At 42.1% G+C, this 21602-nt stretch overlaps 3 protein-coding genes across 3 annotated transcripts; 1 reads left to right on the top strand and 2 right to left on the bottom strand.

Annotated features, from left to right (window-relative positions):
• LOC133477223 (N-acyl-aromatic-L-amino acid amidohydrolase (carboxylate-forming) B-like) lies at positions 1 to 10007 on the bottom strand. The gene is made up of 7 exons (XM_061771755.1): positions 9830 to 10007; positions 5467 to 5693; positions 5169 to 5361; positions 3981 to 4074; positions 3671 to 3778; positions 1490 to 1602; positions 1 to 1365 (listed from the first exon to the last, which is right to left on the bottom strand). Exons 2-7 carry the CDS (start codon positions 5691 to 5693, stop codon positions 1171 to 1173), a joined length of 930 nt encoding a protein of 309 aa, XP_061627739.1. The 5' UTR covers positions 9830 to 10007; the 3' UTR covers positions 1 to 1170.
• Positions 10008 to 11530: 1523 nt separating this feature from the next.
• LOC133477221 (neuromedin-K receptor-like) lies at positions 11531 to 17466 on the top strand. The gene is made up of 5 exons (XM_061771753.1): positions 11531 to 13053; positions 14057 to 14245; positions 14321 to 14471; positions 16358 to 16554; positions 16646 to 17466. Exons 1-5 carry the CDS (start codon positions 12683 to 12685, stop codon positions 16872 to 16874), a joined length of 1137 nt encoding a protein of 378 aa, XP_061627737.1. The 5' UTR covers positions 11531 to 12682; the 3' UTR covers positions 16875 to 17466.
• Positions 17467 to 18376: 910 nt separating this feature from the next.
• si:ch211-145b13.6 (T-cell ecto-ADP-ribosyltransferase 1) lies at positions 18377 to 21373 on the bottom strand. The gene is made up of 5 exons (XM_061771754.1): positions 21203 to 21373; positions 20695 to 20888; positions 20496 to 20574; positions 19410 to 20089; positions 18377 to 18670 (listed from the first exon to the last, which is right to left on the bottom strand). The coding sequence occupies exons 2-5, from the start codon at positions 20769 to 20771 to the stop codon at positions 18592 to 18594; spliced, it is 915 nt and encodes a 304-aa protein (XP_061627738.1). The 5' UTR covers positions 20772 to 20888; positions 21203 to 21373; the 3' UTR covers positions 18377 to 18591.
• Between the last annotated feature and the right edge of the window lie 229 nt (positions 21374 to 21602).

The raw sequence follows: 21602 nt of genomic DNA, 5'->3' as shown, positions 1-21602 counted from the left end.
TTAAATATGTCACAATGTTTTATTAAATTTTATTTGAGAACACTGTTATACTCAAACTGGACTTTTGATTAATTTTATAGTTTGTGGCATACCCAAAAAAACATTGTCAGAAATCCTTAAATTATTGGAAATTAGTAGATTTAAATTTCAATCGCTTTGAATTTGTTAGTGTAAAAGTACATTTCATCTTCAATTTAAAGAAAAATCAAAAAACATTTCTGTGACATTGACCGTTTCTGCTGGAATTCAAAACAGCAATGAAAAACTTCATACACAGTGTGTTGATCAAGTTCCCAGTGTTAAAAGATTCATTGGTGAGTCGAAAATCATTGTGTAATTACGCGGGATAGCTTGACTATCACAAAGCAGAAAAACATTAGCCCTTTAGGGGTTCGATTGAAGTGTATATATAAAAGTAATGAATGTAAAAATACATGTAGTTCACGTTTCTGGAGTGAGCGAAATAGACAAAAAGCAGGTGTAAATTAAATGTGTACTTTGAAGGGACCTTGATGCCGCCGATTGTTTTCAACACAAAGGGCCACGAGTAGTGAATCTCGGTTGTTAAAAAACTTAACACCATGATAAGTGGCTTCCCACTATCTGCCCCTTTTATACCTCTAATACAAGTGTGAAACGGCAAATTTGCAAGTCAATTCCAAATACCTGTCCGTCCAAGGTACACACACACGTTTTAATAATTGAACTGAAATTGAGCATTTTTTTCCCCCTTTCTGATCATTCAGCCATAGCCTGATTATTAAATGACTGAATGATTGTTGTGAGCAATTATCTTGTGGTTTGGGTTGTGTTTAGGCGTTTGTTTTTTTCTTTTTTTTACCCTCCCCGATCAGTTTGGAAATTGGGCAGGGCTGACAATCATACGGTAAACCTGTTCCAATATTTCCTGTTGCAAATCTTTATCTTTGACAAGAAACGAGCCAATGAGAAAGCGACCTTGCACTGTTGTTATATGCAATTAAAGTAGCAACTGGTTGGTGTGAGTGGTTGTATAATGCGACTCCCAAGTTGTTCACCACACTTAACAAGTTGCAACGGCAACGTTACCAGATCAGCTTAACAGTTAGCCTCGCTCCTTCGATTTCTCACCACTACTTCAATAACGTGTATTTTGTAATTACCATTTAAAATGACTACTTTAATGGCCGCTCAGTTCTTCTTTACACTGATGGACGGGAGGCTAATACTGATCTTCCGAGCTAAATGGAAGGCAACCTTCTTCTCGTAGTAGGCACATTCGTTGACAAAGAAAGGGTAGGCCTCCTCTCCTTCGTACTTCACTGCCTCCCCAGTGAACGGCCAGAAAATGGGGTCCCCGGCACGGAGAAGCTTGAAGTCCTTGTCCTGCCAAGCGAGATAGGACAGTACTTGGAAACTGAGAGCACAGAGCTCCCAAATCAATGAAGTTGTAATCTGAGATCTTTATAGCTAGAAGCAGGCTGCTACAGAATCACAAGCTGTGCTGTACCTGCAGCTGGGGATGAATAGCAGCAGTGATCTCGTCGGTGGTCGGATCTCTCGGGTAGTCGAGGGACTGGGTCTTGCGGAATGCCTCCACTTCGCCACCCTCGAACACACTTCCTGTTAAATTGACGACAGTGTCACCACTTTGACTTTAAGCAGAGTTTGATATCGTTAGCCTGATAGCACGATTCGATTGAATAGTCGTTTTTTTAAGGTTTTGAGAAAACAAGAAAAAGCAGATAAAAATGCAACAAACAAAAGAGTCCGGTTGCGACGAGTCAACCTGTGTGAATTACTATGACCTAGGTGACTGAGAGAGTCCAACCCCTCTCGAGAGGACTGGTACCAGAGCCCTAGCTGTGTGTGGAGGCGAGTCCGACTATATCTAGTCGGAACTTCTCGACCTCACACACCAGCTCGGGCTCCTTTCCTCCCAGAGAGGTGACGTTCCACGTCCCTAGAGCCAGCTTCTGTAGCCGGGGATCGGATCGCCAAGGTCCCTGCCTTCGGCCACTGCCCAGCTCGCACTGCACCCGTTCCCTATAGCCCCTCCCACAGGAGTCAGAGTTTGGTCCGCATATCCGGCAGTAAGTCGGACTCCGGTGAGGGTTGGACTCCGCCAAGGCTGCCCTTTGTCACCGATTCTGTTCATAACTTTTATGGACAGAATTTCTAGGCGCAGCCGAGACGTAGAGGGGGTCCGGTTTGGTGGCCTCAGTATTGCATCTCTGCTTTTTGCAGATGATGTGGTTCTGTTGGCTTCATCAAGCCGTGATCTCCAACACTCACTGGAGCAGTTTGCAGCCGAGTGTGAAGCGGCTGGGATGAGAATCAGCACCTCCAAATCTGAGACCATGGTCCTCAATCGGAAAAGGGTGGCGTGCCCTCTCCAGGTCGGGGATGAGATCCTGCCCCAAGTGGAGGAGTTCCAAGTATCTTGGGGTCTTGTTCACAAGTGAGGGCAGAATGGAACAGGAGATCGACAGGCAGATCGGTGCAGCATCTGAAGTGATGCTGACTTTGTATCGGTCCGTTGTGGTAAAGAAGGAGCTAAGCCGAAAGGCAAAGCTCTCAATTTACCGGTCGGTCTACGTTCCTACCCTCACCTATGGTCACGAGCTGTGGGAAAGAACAAGATCCCGGATATAAGCGGCCGAAATGAGTTTCCTCCGCAGGGTGTCTGGGCTCTCCGTTAGCGATAGGGTGAGAAGCTCGGTTATCCGGGAGGATCTCAGAGTAGTGCCGCTGCTCCTCCACATCGGGAGGAGACCCCGGGGATGACCCAGGCACGCCGGAGAGACTACATCTTTCAGCTGGCCTGAGAACGCCTCGGGATCCCCCCCGGAAGAGCTGGATGAAGTGGCTGGGGAGAGGGAAGTCTGGGCGTCCCTGCTAAAGCTACTGCCCCCGCGACGCGACCTCGGATAAGCGGTAGAAAATGGATAGATGGATAGGTGACTGACAATCTACACAGATGAAATTATTATTTTTTTTTACCAAGAACATTGGCATTTTCTTTATTATTGCATTTGTCTGTTTTCACCTACAACTCAAAGAACTTCACTCATTAAAATTCCCACCGTTTCTCATAGTATTATGATTTTGTTCTCGTAACTAAGATTTTTTTTCTCTTATTTCAACTTTATTTGTATAACTTTATTCTTGTAACTTTGCCTTTTTTTCTCACACTCTCATAACTTTAATATTGCAACTTTGTCTGCTTTTGTTTACCTTTAAAACGTTTACTCATTTGATTACAACTTTAGTAGTTTTGCAAGTTTTTCATAACTTATGACTTTATTCTCATAATAGTAAAACTAAATTGCTATTAATATTACCACTAATCTTGTTATTTTACAAACGTTTTTCTTGCTATTATAACGTTATTCCGATATTGCAACTTTATTCTCATAAAGTTACGGCTTTTCTCTAACTATTGCAAATACCAGGATTTTTCAGAACATTATTTCCGTGGTATAAAAATTTTTATTTTTGTAATGTTGCGTTTTCCCCCCTTTAATATTACTTTATACTTGTAACTTTCCGACTTCTCGTATTATTGCAACTTTTTTTTTTCTTAGTATAGTAACTTTTTTTTCTAAAACGTTTTGCTGTCGTAGCTCTAATTTGCATTTTGATTATTGTTTTACGTTCTTTTTTGCCTGTGTAAATTGGGTGAGCTGACCGGAATTGAATTGTTCAAGCCACTCCATGATGAGATCCAGCGTTTCCGTCACCATGTTGTAAATGTCTGCTCTGACTACTCCGGTGGGTTGAGGTCCGACCTCTAACGCTGTGTACGACAAGAGAAACAGAACCAAAAATGGTTTGAAACCGTTATAAGGCAGTAATTGAAATACATGAAATAAATATTTTCAACAAAAATAGTACACTAAAAACTCAGTGTGGTGAAGTTTTTACGCGATAATGGATTGCTGAATTACAGCTCTTCTACTGACGTGGACAATTTAACACATTAACGCACGCGCACTTACCGAAGCCATGTTTGGCCACAGATTCAAGTGAGTAGGCCTCAGAAAGCGGTGTGTCAAACTGGATCGCTCTCACAGGCCCAAATGATGTTTTACTCTGAGAAAAACAAATATTGCAACTTTTGTGCCAATGTAAAATGTTACAAAAGAAGTGATACAACACAATACATCCGCTTGAGTGGCCAAGTTAGTCATACTGTGTATTCCTCCTGCCTGTGATAGTATTTTGTCATTAACGTTCACACAGTTATCAACAAATTAAGTAAAAATGAAATGGGGATTATGGATATCATCCAGCTCTGGACCACACTTTAATGGTTTATTGCTAAATACGTAAACTGCGGTTAAACCTTACTTAACATGAAAAGTCTACTCACCCATGTTAAAATGTCAGATTTTTGTGTTATAAAACATGAGGCCGAGATTAATCATTTGAAAACTTTTTTCCACCACTAATGTGACCTACGACCTGTACAACGTCTTCAATCTTTTTAAGAGGGGAAGTGAAAATACACCACTGAAATAATTTGGTCGCACTACCTCATATAACTGGTGGCTGTGTTCAGAATTAACCAATCACATTCCAAATGGGAGTCAGCACACCCCTGCCGCCATTTAAAGTGCCTTTTGTTTAACCCCAAATGAAGTTCAGGTGATCTTCTAGGCTTTTCCTGACATTTTTGTCATTACAAGAAATGGTCTACAGAGAGCTTCCACATCATTAGAGGGATTTCATTGTTCAAAGGTATTAGTCAAGAGAGAAGTACAAAACAATTTCCAAGGAAATACATATATCATGGAATACTGTGAACACAGTCATCATCAAGTAGAGAAAATATATCACAACAGTGACTTTGGCAAAAACTCCAAAATTGATGAAAAGGCGATAAAAGTGGTCAGGAAGGCTGAGGCCATGAGTCAGACGGCAACATTGACGGAGCTGCAGGAATTTCTGGCAAGTACTGGCTCTTTCATAAATGTGACAACAATCTCCCGTCTTCTTCATATGTCTGGGTTATAGGGTCAGAAGCCTTATTTTACCCAAAAATAAATAAATAAGCCTTGAAATCTCTCTAACGCATATGGGGGGAAATGTGTTATGGTTTGGTGAAATCGAGGCTGAACCTTTTGTCCAGAATTCTAAAAGGCTCAAACACAATGCTGCTTAGTGTGTACGTGTGTGTGATTTACCTGTACATATTTAAAAAGGTGAAGGGCGATCCAGTCAAACCTGTAAAAGATGAAGCATATACCCATGTTGGCGGTGGTGTTGTGGATGTCGCACAGCAAGTTGACGGCCTGTGGGCTTCCTTTGGGCCCGAGCAGAGCGTTCAGCTCGTGAGCTCGCTTCATCTCGTGCGGCGAGGAGGCCGTTAGTGGCGCACTGGAGGTCGCAAAATCACAACACGTTTTAGTTTTAGCAGGGTCAAAATGTGAAAGTAGCATTTTTTTATTTTATTTTTTTATTTTTTCTCCCATTCTAACATACCTCAGCAAAGCATCTGGGAAGCAACGATTGAGATCTGTTTCCATGTACCGTCTACACACATTAACAGCTTCTGGATTTGAAAGGACTGTCATGACAGACACACAGCCGACCTTATCTACCTTCTTTTTCTTCATCTCTCGCACCACGTACACCCCCGTCATCTCGTTGCCGTGCGTACCGCCGCAAATGGCGACGCGCGACAGCGGTGGAAAAGAGACCTGCTCCATCTGTCGAGAGGAAAGACCAAGTTGTGCTCACTTCACTCTTTGCACTGTGTTGTTCTCTGACTCGAACTTGGGCCCAAAATCCTTTTCACGCAGTGATTCGCGGCCACTACTTTGCCGTGAGAGATCATCAGGTGTGCTGTGGGAAATAATTCAGGTTCACTTCATTTCAATTTCAGCAAAAAAATCGACCGAGCAACGGCGTGCAACTCGGAGAACTCGTAAATTGATGCAGTGTTAGTCGGTGCTCAGTTGTCTGGGTGAGCTGGAGCCTATCCCAGCAGACTTTGGGAGAAAGGCAGCGAATGCCCTCCAATTGTCCACTAGTCTTCCACTGTGCTGCTTACAAGAAGATTCAGAGTGCAAAAGTCTCGTTTGCAGTGAGCCATTGACTTTAATGAGTGACTCATACAAAGAGGTAGAAGATTAAACTCCAGACTTTTTGGTTTGTCAAGTTTACTCATCTATTCAAATCGTCTATAAAGAGAGAGCTCCTTCAATTGAGACGTTGTTGACTTACTCATCGAGGTTTCCTCATGTTTTTGTGTGTATGTTTTTAATACTACTTTTTCTTCCAATCCCATCAGGCAGTGAGCTAAAATAGCTGGCGTCTTCAATCACTTTGTACTCCCTTGCAATTGTGGTTTTGATGTTTGACAAAAGTTGGACAATCCAGTTATGTAGATAACACTTTGTCACATACTCCACACAGTTAAAGTGCATATCATACAGAGAATTTCACTCATGACCTTTTCCAACAAATGAAAAAGTTGACTACAGTTGAATGCCCCTTTGTACAATTAGCAAGAAAAATGGACTTTAATACTCTGAGGTCAACTTTGACATATTACGCAAGACTTAAGCCCTTTAAGCGAATAACTCTACAATTAGTTTCGCGTTCTTTTGCTTTAGTCTTTTTTTTGTGCATCACAGAACCAGTGGTGGCAAAGATGAAAAGTGGCAGAACCAGAGAGGTGGAAATTTAATTGGTTTCAGTGTTAGAATGTCCTAGCTGCTTAGTACAACAGCGGAACAGAACGTACTCTAACGTGAGCATTGTGTAGTCTTAGTGTGACGAGACACAAGTAGCAATATCTCTATACTTTAGTCACCACGTCGTCAATGTAATGGGTAAGTACACGATTTATTTACGATTTATAAGTTTTACTATACAGCTTCAACTTCTTTTTTAAATGAGTTTGACAGTTAATAAAAGCTAAGACATTAGCTGTCCTTCAGCAACCCAACCTGTCCACTTCCGTAAACACTACACTTTCATCACGCCCCATCAAACGGTGAATACCATAATTTCTCGTGTATAATGCGCACCCATGTATAATACGCACCCCCAAAGTTGACCTAGAAATTCTGGAAAACCCTTCTACCTATGTTTAATGTATTTTTACAATGCAGGATTTTGCTTATACCCATATGATCATATGATTTTTTTAAATAATTATTCTGAAGTTAAGCACTTTATTTGAACATGTAATACCTTTTTTTATTTATTTGTTCTTATTTTGAAATCCACAGCCCTACTTTAATTTAATAAATGAGAAAACAAATAATTGTGCTCATATGTTTGATTACCCAGGCAGAATTTGTAAGATGGGTACAATTCTTTAAAGAAAACATGAAGGGCGAGGCGAAACACATTTAATTTTATTTTAATGGGATTCAAATTAAAATGTCAAGCATTTCAGAAAAGCATTATCATTAAACAAAACATAACCATACAAATGTTTATGTTGTTGTTGTTCAGTCATCAGTCGTATTTAAATAAATAATAATAATAAATAAATAAATTAAATACCAAAAAAAAAACAATATTTCACAACTGTACATTTAACCCCAATTCCAATGAAGTTGGGACGTTGTGTTAAACATGAATAAAAACAGAATACAATGATTTGCAAACCATGTTCAACCTATCCATCCATCCATTTTCTGAGCCGCTTCTCCTCACTAGGGTCGCGGCCGTGCTGGAGCCTATCCCAGCTGTCATCGGGCAGGAGGCGGGGTACACCCTGAACTGGTTGCCAGCCAATCGCAGGGCACATACAAACAAACATTCGCACTCACATTCACACCTACGGGCAATTTAGAGTCCCCAATTAATGCATGTTTTTTGGGATTTGGGAGGAAACCGTAGTGCCCGGAGAAAACCCACGCAGGCACGGGGAGAACATGCAAACTCCACACAGGCGGGGCCGGGGATTGAACCCGGGTCCTCAGAACTGTGAGGCTGACGCTCTAACCAGTCGGCCACCGTGCCGCCATGTTCAACCTATATTTAATTGAATACACTACAAAGACACGATATTTAATGTTCAAACTGATAAACTTTATCGTTTTAAGCAAATAACCATTAACTTTGAATTTATGGCTGCAACACGTTCCAAAAAAGCTGGGACTGTGTTACATCACCACTGGAATGTCATCAGGACCAACTGCCTTTCCATTTTTCATCCCCTTTAATGCTGGGATGCTCAGAACTACTTCGTCTAGCTCCTTCCAGAATTTCTCTTTCACCTCTAGGTCACATCGTACCTGTGGGGCATAGCCACTAATCACATTATACATAAGACCCTCAATTTCAAGTTTCAGCCTCATCACTCGATCTGATACTCTTTTCACCTCCAAGACATTCTTAGCCAACTCTTCTTTTAAAATAACCCTGACTCCATTTCTCTTCCCATCTAGACCATGGTAAAATAACTTAAACCCTACCCCTAAACTTCTAGCCTTACTGCCTTTCCACCTGGTCTCCTGGACACACAATATATGAACCTTTCTCGTAATCATTGTCAACCAACTCCCGAGATTTTCCTGTCATAGTCGCAACATTCAAAGTCCCCACATTCAGTTCTAGGCTCTGTGCTTTCCTCTTCTCTTTCTGCCGAAGAACCCGCTTTCCAACTCTTCTTGGACTTCGACCCACAGTAGCTGAATTTCCACCGGCGCCGTCAACCTGCAGGGCACCGGTTGACGGACGTTGTTAACCCGGGCCACGACCGATCCGGTATGCAATTCTTTGGATGAACACTCATATTTGTTTGGCAAAGTTTTAAGCCGGATGCCCTTCCTGGAGCAATCCTCTGCATTTATCCGGGCTTGGGACCGGCCTACAGTTTGCACAGGCTTGCGCCCCCCGTAGGGCTGCGTTTTGTACGTTGAGGAACATTGTCCTTAAACTGTTCGATTATTTTCTCACGCACTTGTTCACAAAGAGGTGAACTTCGCCCCATCTTTGCTTGTGAATAACTGAGCAATTCAGGGAAGCTCCTTTTATACCCAATCATGGCACCCACCTGTTCCCAATTAGCCTGTTCACCTGTGGGATGTTCCAAAAAGGTGTTTGATGAGCATTACTCAACTTTCTCTTTTTGGCCACCTGTCCCAGCTTTTTTGGAACAGCCAAAACAGCCATAAAATTAAAGTTAATGATTATTTGTTAAAAACAATAAAGTTTGTCAGTTTGAACATTAAATATCTTGTCTTTGTAATGTATTCATAGTGTATATCACTGTATTCTGTTTATATTTATGTTTAACACAAGGTCCCAACTTAATTGAAATTTGGGTTGTACATGCAGTCATACTGGAATGAAAGTGTAGGCTATCCCTTTTTCATAACCTAGGTGGCGGTGGCATATTAGAATGAAAGTACACCTTTTTCCTAACCTCTCGGTGGAGGTGGCATATTGTAATGAAAGTGTACAGCTTTTTATCACCTCTAGATGGCAGCATACATTTATAAAATGTGAATGTTTTTTTTCCATTTTCCTTTTGACAAATTTTTTATACATACAGAAATGGGCTTTTTTTTCAGGGTGCTTTAGACAGCGTCTGACAAACTGCTGTTGCAAAAGTCTACTCACTGTTCCAAAATCAACAGTGCACACTACAGGGGGACCACACAGCTGCTCTGTAGCGAGCTCAGTATAGGAAGAAATACACACTTTTCCCCACTCCCCTATCAGACATGAGCCACCTCTTGAACATGAAGTCAAATATTTAGAAACGTTTCACTTCAATGCAGTACCTACCACCCTCCCCTGCTGCACGCCTGTCATAAAATCCAAGTAGAATTGTTACAACCTGCCAAAATGCTGTTATCATATTTGCCTCAGGCTCTACCTGTCTGTCAGGATCCAGCTTCGTAACCAGTGGCAGTGTTTCGTTGACCTGTCAATCTTCAGAGTTATGTTCTTCGTCAACTAGCGTCTTACAGGAGTTCTTAAATATGTATGCGTGGCGGTAGAAAGTGAGCAGAGACTCAGTCCCAGTTAGTTCTCTGATCCTGTCACTCCCACTTGCTGACTTGGGTTATGAAGGCCCTCCTCTCGCAGCTCACGTTTCACTTTGTGATGTCAGAGGAAGTACATGCTCCCCGTCCTCTATTAAAACTAAAAGAAGCAGCTCTGGGTGTTCCCTGAAGTCACTCGTAAAGTTGTTGGTTGTAAATACAAGCAGTGTCTTAATAAACTACGGACATGACTTGGAAAGGGCTAAACATTTACCTCCATTGTGCAATAGGTAAAAAAAAGTATACATTTGGGGGAGGGCTTTTCATGGTGAATTAGATACAGGGTCTTCTCCGTTTATATACAGCGTTTCGAGGTTACAGATGGAACGCAAAGAACTTACAGAGCGACCGACGTAAGAACATAACGTCAAACGGCACACGAAAGCATGCTCGGTTGCCGCTGTTACTTGCTGTTTTTCATATGACTGTTTTGTGTTTATGACCGATAAATGTTTTATCATACAAGTATGTCAGTGTAGAATCTCAGTCATTCATGTCATGGTAATCTGTATTGCATTTTTTTTCATACAAGAATTTACTCGAGTTATAACTTTACTACTTCCACTAGTGTGGATTGGTGGTAGACGACGGTGCGTTTTGACTTGCATAAAAATTCAGGTAACTGTACGGCGCTGCTGTCTGAACAGAACTCCGTCGTAAACCCAGGGCCCCTTGTATATTTTAATACCGTAGAACTGCTACAAGGCCCAACACAATCCTTTCCGGATTATTGCTGGACTAGAGAAACGAATAGTAATATTCCACATTAAAAAAAAAAAAAAATGGAAGACCAACATATTACCGAGTTACAGGAAAAGAAATCTATTTCCGGTAATTTTAGGGAAACCACAAACCTCATAAAAAACATTCTTTGTTTGGTTTAACACTTTATTTATTTATTTATTTTAATGTATTCTACCAGATGACATTTTTGGACAAGGAAGCAATTTCATGTCAGTTTTCGTTCTGAGATACTGCTCATCTTTTAAGAAGTGGAGATGCCCTCTGCTGACCATGGACTAGAATTACCTTCTAATTTCAAGAAGTGGATGCTCCCTTTGTTGGCTGTAGAAAGACTAATTAGCAATATAAGAAAAAAGGCGGTACTGACAATAAATCAAATTGTCATTCTTGAGGATGTTTTACAACCTGCGCTTTGTACAAACAAAGTGGAGTTTGAATGACCAGGAGATGGCACCATTTTAGTATTGTAAAAAAAATAGACAGTCAGTGAGATTTTTATTTTTTTAAAAAGAAAAAGTTAATTATTGGTTTGGTTGTAGAAGTCAAAATGTTCACCCATATTAGAAATAGCTCCCCATGTGATGCAGCACCGTTCATATTTCCCCCCTGCGGCCTCCCCCCTGAGATTAAACGACACCTGACTTATTCATGTGACATACAGGAAGAGTTGGGAATGCCATTAATGAACTTCAGAGGCCGTGACCTTTTTAGCTTTGGGAGCAGCCGGTGCGGGGAGGGGAACAGAACGGTGACATTTAAGGTGGGGAAAAGAGGTCATGAGGTCTTGCTGAGAGGATTTTATTTTGTTTTTCCTTGCAGTGTGAACAGTGCGCTGGTGTACACTGTCAGGTGTTGCGCTATTTGATGTGGAGTTGAAGTGTTTTACACCTTTTCCAGATTGTTTAAATATTACTTTTTTTCTCTCAGCGTGGTTAAAACTACGGCCAATGACGGACTCGGGCGTCCGGCGCGAGTCACGCGTTCCCCACTATTCTGTATAAATACAGCGGTTACAGTGGAGGTATGACTTGCCGCACACCGAGCGATGCAGCTGTAAGCGACTGAAGTTGACCATCGCAAAAAAAAAAAATAATAATTAGCTGGCAAATCTTCGCCGCACACGAACCGATGAAGCACCACACATCTACCGGCGTGTTGCAAAAGAAAAACACTGAACCGAGTTTTGATACAAAACACAGTTTACTGTACTATAATATATTTTATTGAACCAGAAAAACATGGTGCAATTGTCATGGAAGAAGCGGATAGACAGGAAATGACAGACGAGAGAGAGTGGATATTTTGCGACTTTGCTGTGACCACATCCACTGACCACACTAGTGCACCTCAGCAACGGAGACTTGCTTTTGCTTTCACCACAGGTACAAATGAAATTATAGTTAAGTATTCACATCGTCAATAACACAATAGATATACTGTATGGCTGCCGTTGGGCCGAAATCTCCTATGTCCAAATTTGGTCAAGTTCATATTTTTCACAGATCGATAGTAATGTGTCACTTCCCACATGGCTTTTAAGCATTCAAATTTGGCAGGGTTGTTAACAACACTCCTCACTTTGGTGTGTAAAATTTAGAAGGCGTGCAGTATTTAGTTTCACTTTACAGGGACTTTAAGTATATCATAAAGGATTTGAGTATATTATGAGCATTTTCAATAGTGTGTGAGTGTTTTAGTAGTTTGAGAGCGAAGCGGTCGCTCGTAAAAGGCACGCTCAGTTCCTGCCATTAAAATTGGATTTTTCCATATTTATCCGATATAGTAAATATTTGTATGGAAATACTTGTGTAGTAGTATTTCCTATCCCCCCACCACCACACACACACACACACACACACACACACACATTTGAATCCCAAGGGAGGGGTCGCAGCCGCATCAGGACGCTGTGCAGCAGATGTGAGCGTCCTCGTCCAGGAATGGCATCCGACCCGAACGCCTCCGTCTCCAGCCGAAGCCCCCCGGCCAACCAGTTCGCGCAGCCGGCGTGGCGAGTGGCGCTGTGGGCCCTGGCTTACAGCGCCGTCCTCGGGGTGGCCCTGCTGGGCAACGCGGTGGTCGTGTGGATCATCTTGGCGCACAAGCGGATGAGGAGCGTCACCAACTATTTCCTGCTCAACTTGGCGTTTTGCGACGCGTCCACGGCCGCCTTCAACACGCTCGTCAACTTCATCTACGCGGCCCACGGAGAGTGGTACTTCGGGGCGGTCTACTGCAGCTTCCACAACTTGTTCCCGGTCACGGCGGTGTTCGCCAGCATTTACACCATGACCGCGATTGCTATTGACAGGTACGGCACATAGACGGCACCCCCTGTATCGTAATGTTTCAGGTAGAAGTGAATAATAATATTCATACGCCATTTTATATATATTTCTCATTGGATATATTTTTTAATTGATTTACTAACCATAATACAATGTTATTATGTGCATTGTTTTTAAATTGGTTAATTATGACTACATTATAAGTATTCCATTTAAAAATGAGTGCCTTATTATTTTATTACTGAAACTATTTTAAAGACTTTTTTGATTTTTTTTCTGATGTAAAATGTCGGCCTCGGAAAAAGAATGTTGCCAACTTCTGGTGTGCATTGTGCACTAATAGTTCAGACTTTTTTTTTTTCCTTTTTAAAAGAAGAAACTATCTTCTCTCTTTGAAGCGCCAACCAACCCCCCCCCCCTCCCCCCCCCAAAAAAAATGAAAAAAAAAGTCATCCTTTGTTGTCCAAACTCTTTAGTTATTTGGAAACATTATTATCTGTCCATCTATCTGTAGCCAGAAAACAAATCACACAAGGAGAATGTAATGTTTGTCGAGCTATAAACATTGCATTGGCAAAGAGAGCAAGCCATTTTCAACGCTTAACATTGGTCTATAATTTGGAAAAACAGACCCTGCCGGAGCCTGGAATTGAACTGGCAACTTCAGAACGGTGAGGCGGATGTGCTAACCACTCGTCCACTGCTATTGGATATTTTTTTAGCAACAAGATTCTATACTGCCTCTCTCTATGTGACATGTAAACTGTGACGAAAGTCCAATTATTAATTCAAGCCAATACGTCAAGCTCCGCCCCTCAAGGTGGAATCTAAATCGATTGACCCTGACCTAATTTAACAATTTATACATTTTCAAGGTGGAAAAATGTCAATCTATGTTTCTAATCTGTAAAAGTCAGGTGACAAAGGGTACAAAGGACCTAAAGGACCACCCCATAGATATTCTTTTGCAAACCAAAATGTAGAATAAGGTAACTATTCGTCAATTGTTTCTGCTTGTGAATGTAGGTACATGGCCATCATCCATCCTCTAAAGCCTCGTCTGTCGGCCAAAGCCACTCTGGCCGTGATCGTGACCATCTGGAGTCTGGCCCTAGTCCTGGCCTTCCCCCTGGGCTACTTCTCCACCGTTCGAGCTCTGCCCCGCAGGACCCTGTGCTACGTAGCCTGGCCCCGCATGGCAGAGGACCCCTTCATGTGAGCGCAAGAACAAGCGTCATTCTCTCAATGACAGCGCGTGTCTGGTATTTGTATTTGCGTCTGCATCCACAGGTATCACATCATCGTGACGGTCCTGGTCTATGTGGTGCCTTTAGTGGTGATGGCCATCACTTATTCCATCGTCGGTGTGACCCTGTGGGGTGGGGAGATCCCCGGAGACACGTCTGATAACTATCAGGGACAGCTGCGGGCCAAAAGGAAGGTAAAAGCATTCCTCCCATTGCTTGTATTCTGGCATAAAAATAAATAAATACATCATTTGCCTCATTCGATTTGACCTCTGCAAAGGAAAGCAGAAGAGAAACTAGAATAACTCAGTTGTGGGCAGACCTCAGCCAATGTTGAAAGGTTGACGCGAGCAGTAAACAATCATGGAGCACCACGTTTGTCTTTGTTTGGACAGCCGAAGTCGCAATAAGCAGCGTGCGCTCTGACAAAAACAAGGCAGCTAAGGGCAATCCTTTATTTGTAAGCCCGGCAGGGATCTCAATGTAAACAACAAATCCATTGTGCTCCATTTGTAATTGAAGCATCAAAGGTTAAGAATAAATTCCGAGGTCTGCATTTTTATTCAGTTACAGACCAAAATGTAAGGAATTCTTACTCTGCACATATGTCATAACCACAAAGTTTCATAGGAAGTGCCTTGAGAGCTGCTTAACCCTGTCAACTGCATAACTAACAAATCAAAGGTGATCAAAAACATATAGAATGGCTATAAATTCGACACACCCCCTGTTTAAATGTCAGCTTTTTGTAACGTACAAAAAAAAATTAGAATAATAATTCAACTAAGACTTTTCAAAAAATCTTCCACCATGGGAGTCAGCACACACCTGCCACCATTTTAAGTGTCTCTGATGAACCCCGAATCGAGTGCAGATGTTCTAGTCGGCTTTTCCTGACAAGGTTGAGGTGATTATTAACAGTTGTGAATACTAGTCTGTGTTAGCACAAAACCTTAACACTTCTGGTAGAAAGCAGGGGGAAAAAATGCCAGGCCTGTTCAGTAATAAACAAATTATGATAAACCGCTTGCCAATGATAGTCAGCGCTATCTATGAGTGCACTCGCGTGGTTGACATCCGCAGTGAAAGTGCGCTGAGTGAGGCTGATATGAGGATTAAGGGCAATCACAGCTGCCGTGATGTAAGACTCGATCTAGACGGCAGCAGGATTAATGCCAAAAGAGAACATTTTATTGATAAATAATGACAAAGGCTGCAGGTTAACCCGACAGGAAGTTGATTTGCAGAAATAGTCACTGGACAACAAATGCATTTGCTGACATTTATTTGAAGACCACTCATCTTTCATGCCGGTAGGAACATAAGCTTCAGACTAATTGACGCCACAAACACGTTCAGTCAGAGCCCACAAGTAGAGATGGAAACAGGTGCAATATTTTAAAAGCGCGTCACTGAAAACAAATCTCATCAAAGGCGCAATTAGCTGGCAAAATTGAGCCGATGAAGATAAAAGCGCTTCGGTACACGTCGGGAGACAAAGCTGGCATAATGTGTCAGGCTTCAATCTGCGGCATGCGTCGTCCATGCCGAGTTTGGGAGTTTGGAGTTTCTGTGTTCTCTTTCTTTGTCACTCTGGATGTTGAAAGGCGACTGATGCCTTTGTTGATAGCTAGCTGGCTATTTCGTAGCAAGCAGCAAAGGCTGGTGTTAATTCAGTCTCAAGTAGCTTGCTGTCTCACGCGTGGTATTGTTAGCTTTCATGATACGCTACATATACGCCGACATCAGGTATCGATTGCTGATTGTACAATACATTTTAATATGATGTGACTCCTTGGTGTTTTCCTCCATGTCAACATCAACATTGCATGTCTCTACAACTGATGAAACCATTTAGGTGGTGTGTTATCACTTACTTGCTATGTAAGTACAACAAAAGAAGTGAAACTATGTCGATGACGCGAGGGTAAATGTTTTTTAATAGTCGTTTGTTCAATGTTTTGCACAAGGGGGGTTTGGGGGTCAGTGCCTTGCATCCCTCCAACACTGTCGCTATCTTGGTCCCCTCTGGGATGTGAGCGGGACTGAGCTGAACTTTCTCCCCCCCCCCCACTTGCAGATCGTTAAGATGATGATGGTTGTGGTGGTGACCTTTGCTCTCTGCTGGCTCCCCTACCATGTGTACTTCATGGTGACGGGCCTCAACAAGCATCTGAGCAAGTGGAAGTCCATCCAGCAGGTCTACCTGGCGGTGTTGTGGCTAGCAATGAGCTCCACTATGTACAACCCCATCATCTACTGCTGCCTCAATAGCAGGTGAGTGCACCAACCTCCACCCATAAAACCGCACACGTTGGCAGCCTACTAAAACATCGGGTTTTGGGTTGGGGTCTGGGCATCGGATCAGGTTCCGGGCTGGCTTCAAGCGCGTTTTCCGCTGGTGTCCGTTCGTCCGGGTGTCCAGCTACGACGAGCTGGAGCTTCAGAACAGACGGCGCCGCCCCGGTCGCCAGGGCAGCATGTGCACGCTCTCGCACGTCGACACCAGCATCCTCAGCAAGGACAAGAGTGTGCGCTCGCAAGGAAATCAACGTAGGTCCGAGTGCAAACCCCAGCCTGATAATAAATGTGCTTAGCGTTACTGTACTCGCTCAGTGGTTCTCAAACTTTTCGGGTGCAGGTGAGAAAGGTTACCCAATACCCACCTCGCGTTTTTAACAACAATAAAACACAACTACCTTGTTCATGCCATAAAACACAACTACCTTGTAAATGCCATAGGAATTAAAAAGTTGCTTATTTTTGGGAGAAACAGTTACTTTACAGTTAATATATATATATATATATATATATCCTTTTTAAAGGGGCTAAAAAAATCTATGTTATGAGGATAAAGTGAAAAGTTGTAATTGTTACAGGAAAACATTTTATTTTATTGGCGGATTATCGACTTTTCCAGTATGAATGAAACTGTACGTTGTAAATGAGTTCACTGTGCAGTATGTGGAGATGGCGTCTTTATGACGATCGGCGTTCCAGTGCCCACTGACAAGTGGTCGCTGCGCAATGTTTTGTGCGTCCTTTTCGTACGTATGTCCCGACGAGCTACGCAACCTACTAGTTCCACTCTGTCCGTCGCAATCATCTGCATCTCTCTGTAATACTGTTTTTTTGTTGTAAAGTCAACTTTAATTTAACATTAATTGTAATAAATGTTGTTTTCCTGGTTCTCTTTGCAGTTGAGTAAATAATTAACAAAAAATAATAATAACGGCAACTATATGAGGAATTACGGTAGCTTTAATTCATGGGAACACTATTGTTTAATTTTGTCAGTTTGGCCTTTTAACTTGATTATTTTAATATTCAATTGCATGCAATTGTATTTTTCTTGCTTCAATCTGTTTACATTTATAGACGTTTGTTAGTTAAACGTAAAGAATGATGTATTCAATTAATCTAACGAAATGCAATTGTTTGAAAATGATTAATAAGAGAAGAAATCTGTTGTATTTATTGGTGTGTTTAAATGGCAATGGTGCTAGTATTGAAGTGTTAGAACAAAAACATACGGCTATTAGCCCTTACAGTATTATTTGTCAGCTTTAATGACAAAATAAAATTATTGCATGTTTAACAAAATAGATGTTTCATGAAAACCAATCAACATAGCCAATTAATACCCCTTTATCCTAGCAATTAAAACCAAGCATTATTATTATTATTATTGTAAAGGTGAGTTGATGTGAAATCCTATAAATCACAGGTGTCAAACTGGTGGCCTGGGGGCCAGATCCGGCCCGCCACATCATTTTAAGTGGCCAGCGAAAGCAAATCAAAATTGCTCATTGTGTTCTGGTGTAACACCATTGAGATATTTGCAAGCATTTTTTTTGTTACCAATCCCACTTTGAAAAGAAATCCAATTGTCGAAAAACATGTTTTTATAGGCTTCTGATTTCAAAACTGGTTATTCATCAATGTGTTGTGTATACTGTACGTAATGACAGTATATGAGGTCATCTTTCATTTATATGGCTTCACAGTTGTAGCGGCCCTGCGAGGGATGTCATAACTACGATGTGGCCCGTGACAAAAATGAGTTGGACACCCCTGCTATAAATCATCACACACACCCTTAGTAATCAACACCTTTATTCACCACGGTATGTCAGTTAAATGTATGGATTGACTTCGTAAGAGCAATCGTATCCATACATTTTAAAGCAAGAAAAGGGAAGAATCACATTCCAGCGCATCTATTCCTTCTCGAATGCGAACAAAGATTCGACTATACTGTATATGAGCTTGGAACAACGGGGGGGGGGGGACCCAGTACATGCAGCAAAGTTGCTAATGGCTGAGCGTCCCAAATAGGAAAAAGCACACGAGCGCCATCACCGTGAGCCACTGGGCGCTAACTGCCGCGGCCCTGCAAACACAAAAGAGAGGGAACAAGTTCTCATGATGCACTTGGAATGTTCAACTCCAGGAGTGCCTCAAATCATCTTTCCCCATTGAAATGAATGGAAAAGCCATGTATTAGTTGCTGCCCCACAAAAACGCCACCTAAAAAGCTTTGTGTATTTTTAAGTAATAAAAATAGCGTTCCCCAGTATTGTACTTTATAAAAACATAGCATGAATAACATCATTAAATAGAATGCACATAAGTGAAAATTCTTGCATCATAATTTGATGCTTTAAATTCATTGTGCCGCTCCTTCTGGTGTGCACGACTTGGCCACCAGGGGACGGTGTAATACTTTCAGTCATACTACATGTAAAATGGATTATAAAACAGACGAAAATGTCCGCAACTAAGTTGCTGCAATATTACTCATCGAGTATTATTGTATGCGCTGTCTGCATGTGCTGATACCGTTTGTGTTGAAATATAATTTGGTTCATAAAATGTTTAGAACTACCGCAACATTGAATCTGGTTTCGTTAGCTCATTGATGTCGTTTTGCATTGTGCTTGAGCATTAAGCTAGCGGACTTTTATGAGGAAAAGTTTACAGTACCATCTTTTCATGGACAGAGGTCCGCAACTTGGAAAAAGTGCACTAAATGCTATAAAAACGTGTCTAGGGTGTATTTAAACAGGGAATTTCTATGGGGTTATACAAAATGCATTCACTGCTACGCATAGGATTTCCCCCAGTCTTACCGTGATGCAGCATAGCAGTCGTGATTAGCCTTCAGTTTCGAGTGTTTCAGAATGATCTCGGTGTAGTCGCCATCAGGTCCTTGCTTGACATCCTCCACCGTAAACTCCTCGGCGGGGGACAAGATGGCGTAGTCCTCCATGAGGCCGCAGAAGCCCTCCAGGCTGACGAAGAAGCACGTGGTGATGTTGAAATAAACGCCGCCCTCCACGTCCTCCTTCATGGACACGTCCAACTGGACCGTGGTGAATCGTCCGAATCTCACCCGGGCGCCCTTTTCCGCCTCGTAATGAGTCTCGGACACTCTGTAAACATTCTTACACGTCTTCGGCCTCACCAAGCTCATGGCGTCCGTGAGTAGGAAGTGCAGGGACTTGTAATGGAAGCGGTCCTCGTAGGTGCTGGCGTTGACTCCCATGGTCTCCACCGCGTCGTTGAAGGCCTTCTTGAAGCCTCGGTTTCCGTTAGCATAGGCCAAGAGAGCGGCGGTGTGTTCCTTCACGCCTCCCGGCAGCAGCGTGGAACACTTGTCGCTCCAAGCTGCCTGGAAACCAATGTCTTGGCTCAGCTCTTGTTTTAGCACATCAGAGCGGATTAATTTCGCCACGGTGTCCTCCCGACAGCCTTCGTACAAGTTGTCCACAGCGTCCGGGGCCATATCCAGTCGTTTAACTGCACTCACCTTGCAAGGAAAGTGAAAAGAAGCGCACGTAATTACATCCAATGTAAAGCATTAAACAGTTTATGCATGTTGATTTAACCTCTACCATACTTGCATAGTATACTTTAAAGTTTATTATTTGTTTCATGTATTAACAGAAACTGTAACCAGAATACGTAATAGAATACTTACACCAGTAAACTTTCATGAGTATGCTTCCAACAAACAGTATACACTTTCAACTGTATTTTAGTTTACTACCACTACATTTCAAGTATACTAGTGTACTTATTTTCTGTCATGAATAAAAATGATTTGGCCAAAGTCCGCCCCAGCTTGAAGAACAACATGATCTGCTTAACTTGCTGTGTGAGAATTGAGTGGCTATTTTGTGCACTTTGCCCAAATGACCTCTTTTGCAACTTACCTTACAGTAGAGCAGCGTAAAAATCACCAGGAATTCTTTCTTTATGTCCGTCATCGTCTCTTTTTTAAAAAAAAAGTATCTGCACAAAAGAAGACAAAAGTTGATGAGTATTTTTATTTATTTTGGGGGGGGAAAAGTGTGATCGTCTGCTCAACTGAGCATCACACCACATCGATCACCTCAACTTGCGTACACTTACCGCAGGGATGGATAGAAATGTGCAAAGTAGCTCTCCTCGATGAGAACAAAGGTGCGGAGTAAAGAAATCAAGTCCATGTACAGTGTAGTGACAATGGTGTGTGTGTGTGTGTGGGGGGGGGTTCTCAGCAGAAAAAAAACATTGTGTGAAGTGGAAAAAAAATTATCACCCAGAGGCAACTCCTTTTTCCTTTCCTGTGGAAGGAAATAACATGCCATTAGGAGCAGTCATGTCTCTTTTGCTGCAGCTACTGGTTTATGCCAACAATGGCAACCTGCACTTTAGTTGAAAAAACTAAAATGCTGCATATTCCCAAATACCACTTCCCATTTTTCTGTCTTGCCTCTCCAGAGCTTTGTATCAATATCTTTGACTCAGTTTTCCATAGGGACTATAAGGTTTTAGCAATAAATATTTACACTGGCCACAATTCACCGACTGTCTGTAAATTTATTAGCAGTCTATGCAAAAAGTCAAGCAATCTGAACTGTCTACTCTCTGCACTCACCTGATGGGATTATATAACGTTTTATTTTCCTCTGCGTTTCCCTTGAGATGAAGCTCGACAACGGCACGATTCCTCCTTTTGCGAGCTTTCTTCTCCTGACCTCCAGTACACTTCCTTCCTCTCTTGTTACCACAGCACAGTACAGGCCTGCTGAGCTTCACATTTGGTGCACTTAAACACTCAACTTGTCGTTTTTCTGTGGGAGGAGCGGGGTCACGCATGGACCTGACAACATCTCACCGCCTGCAGATGCAAGCACTGGGTGGACAAGATTTTCGACAGTGACTATTCACAAATGTCAACTTTCGATCAATAATATAATTTTTTATATTCTTTTATTTTATGCATTTTGTAATTTTATATACTGGACATATTGTTTTTATTTCACATATTTGATTCT

The sequence above is a fragment of the Phyllopteryx taeniolatus genome, chromosome 4 (genome assembly GCF_024500385.1).
Source record: "Phyllopteryx taeniolatus isolate TA_2022b chromosome 4, UOR_Ptae_1.2, whole genome shotgun sequence".
In the NCBI taxonomy this organism is placed as follows: Eukaryota; Metazoa; Chordata; class Actinopteri; order Syngnathiformes; family Syngnathidae; genus Phyllopteryx; species Phyllopteryx taeniolatus.
This window is presented reverse-complemented; position numbering and strand designations above follow the sequence as displayed.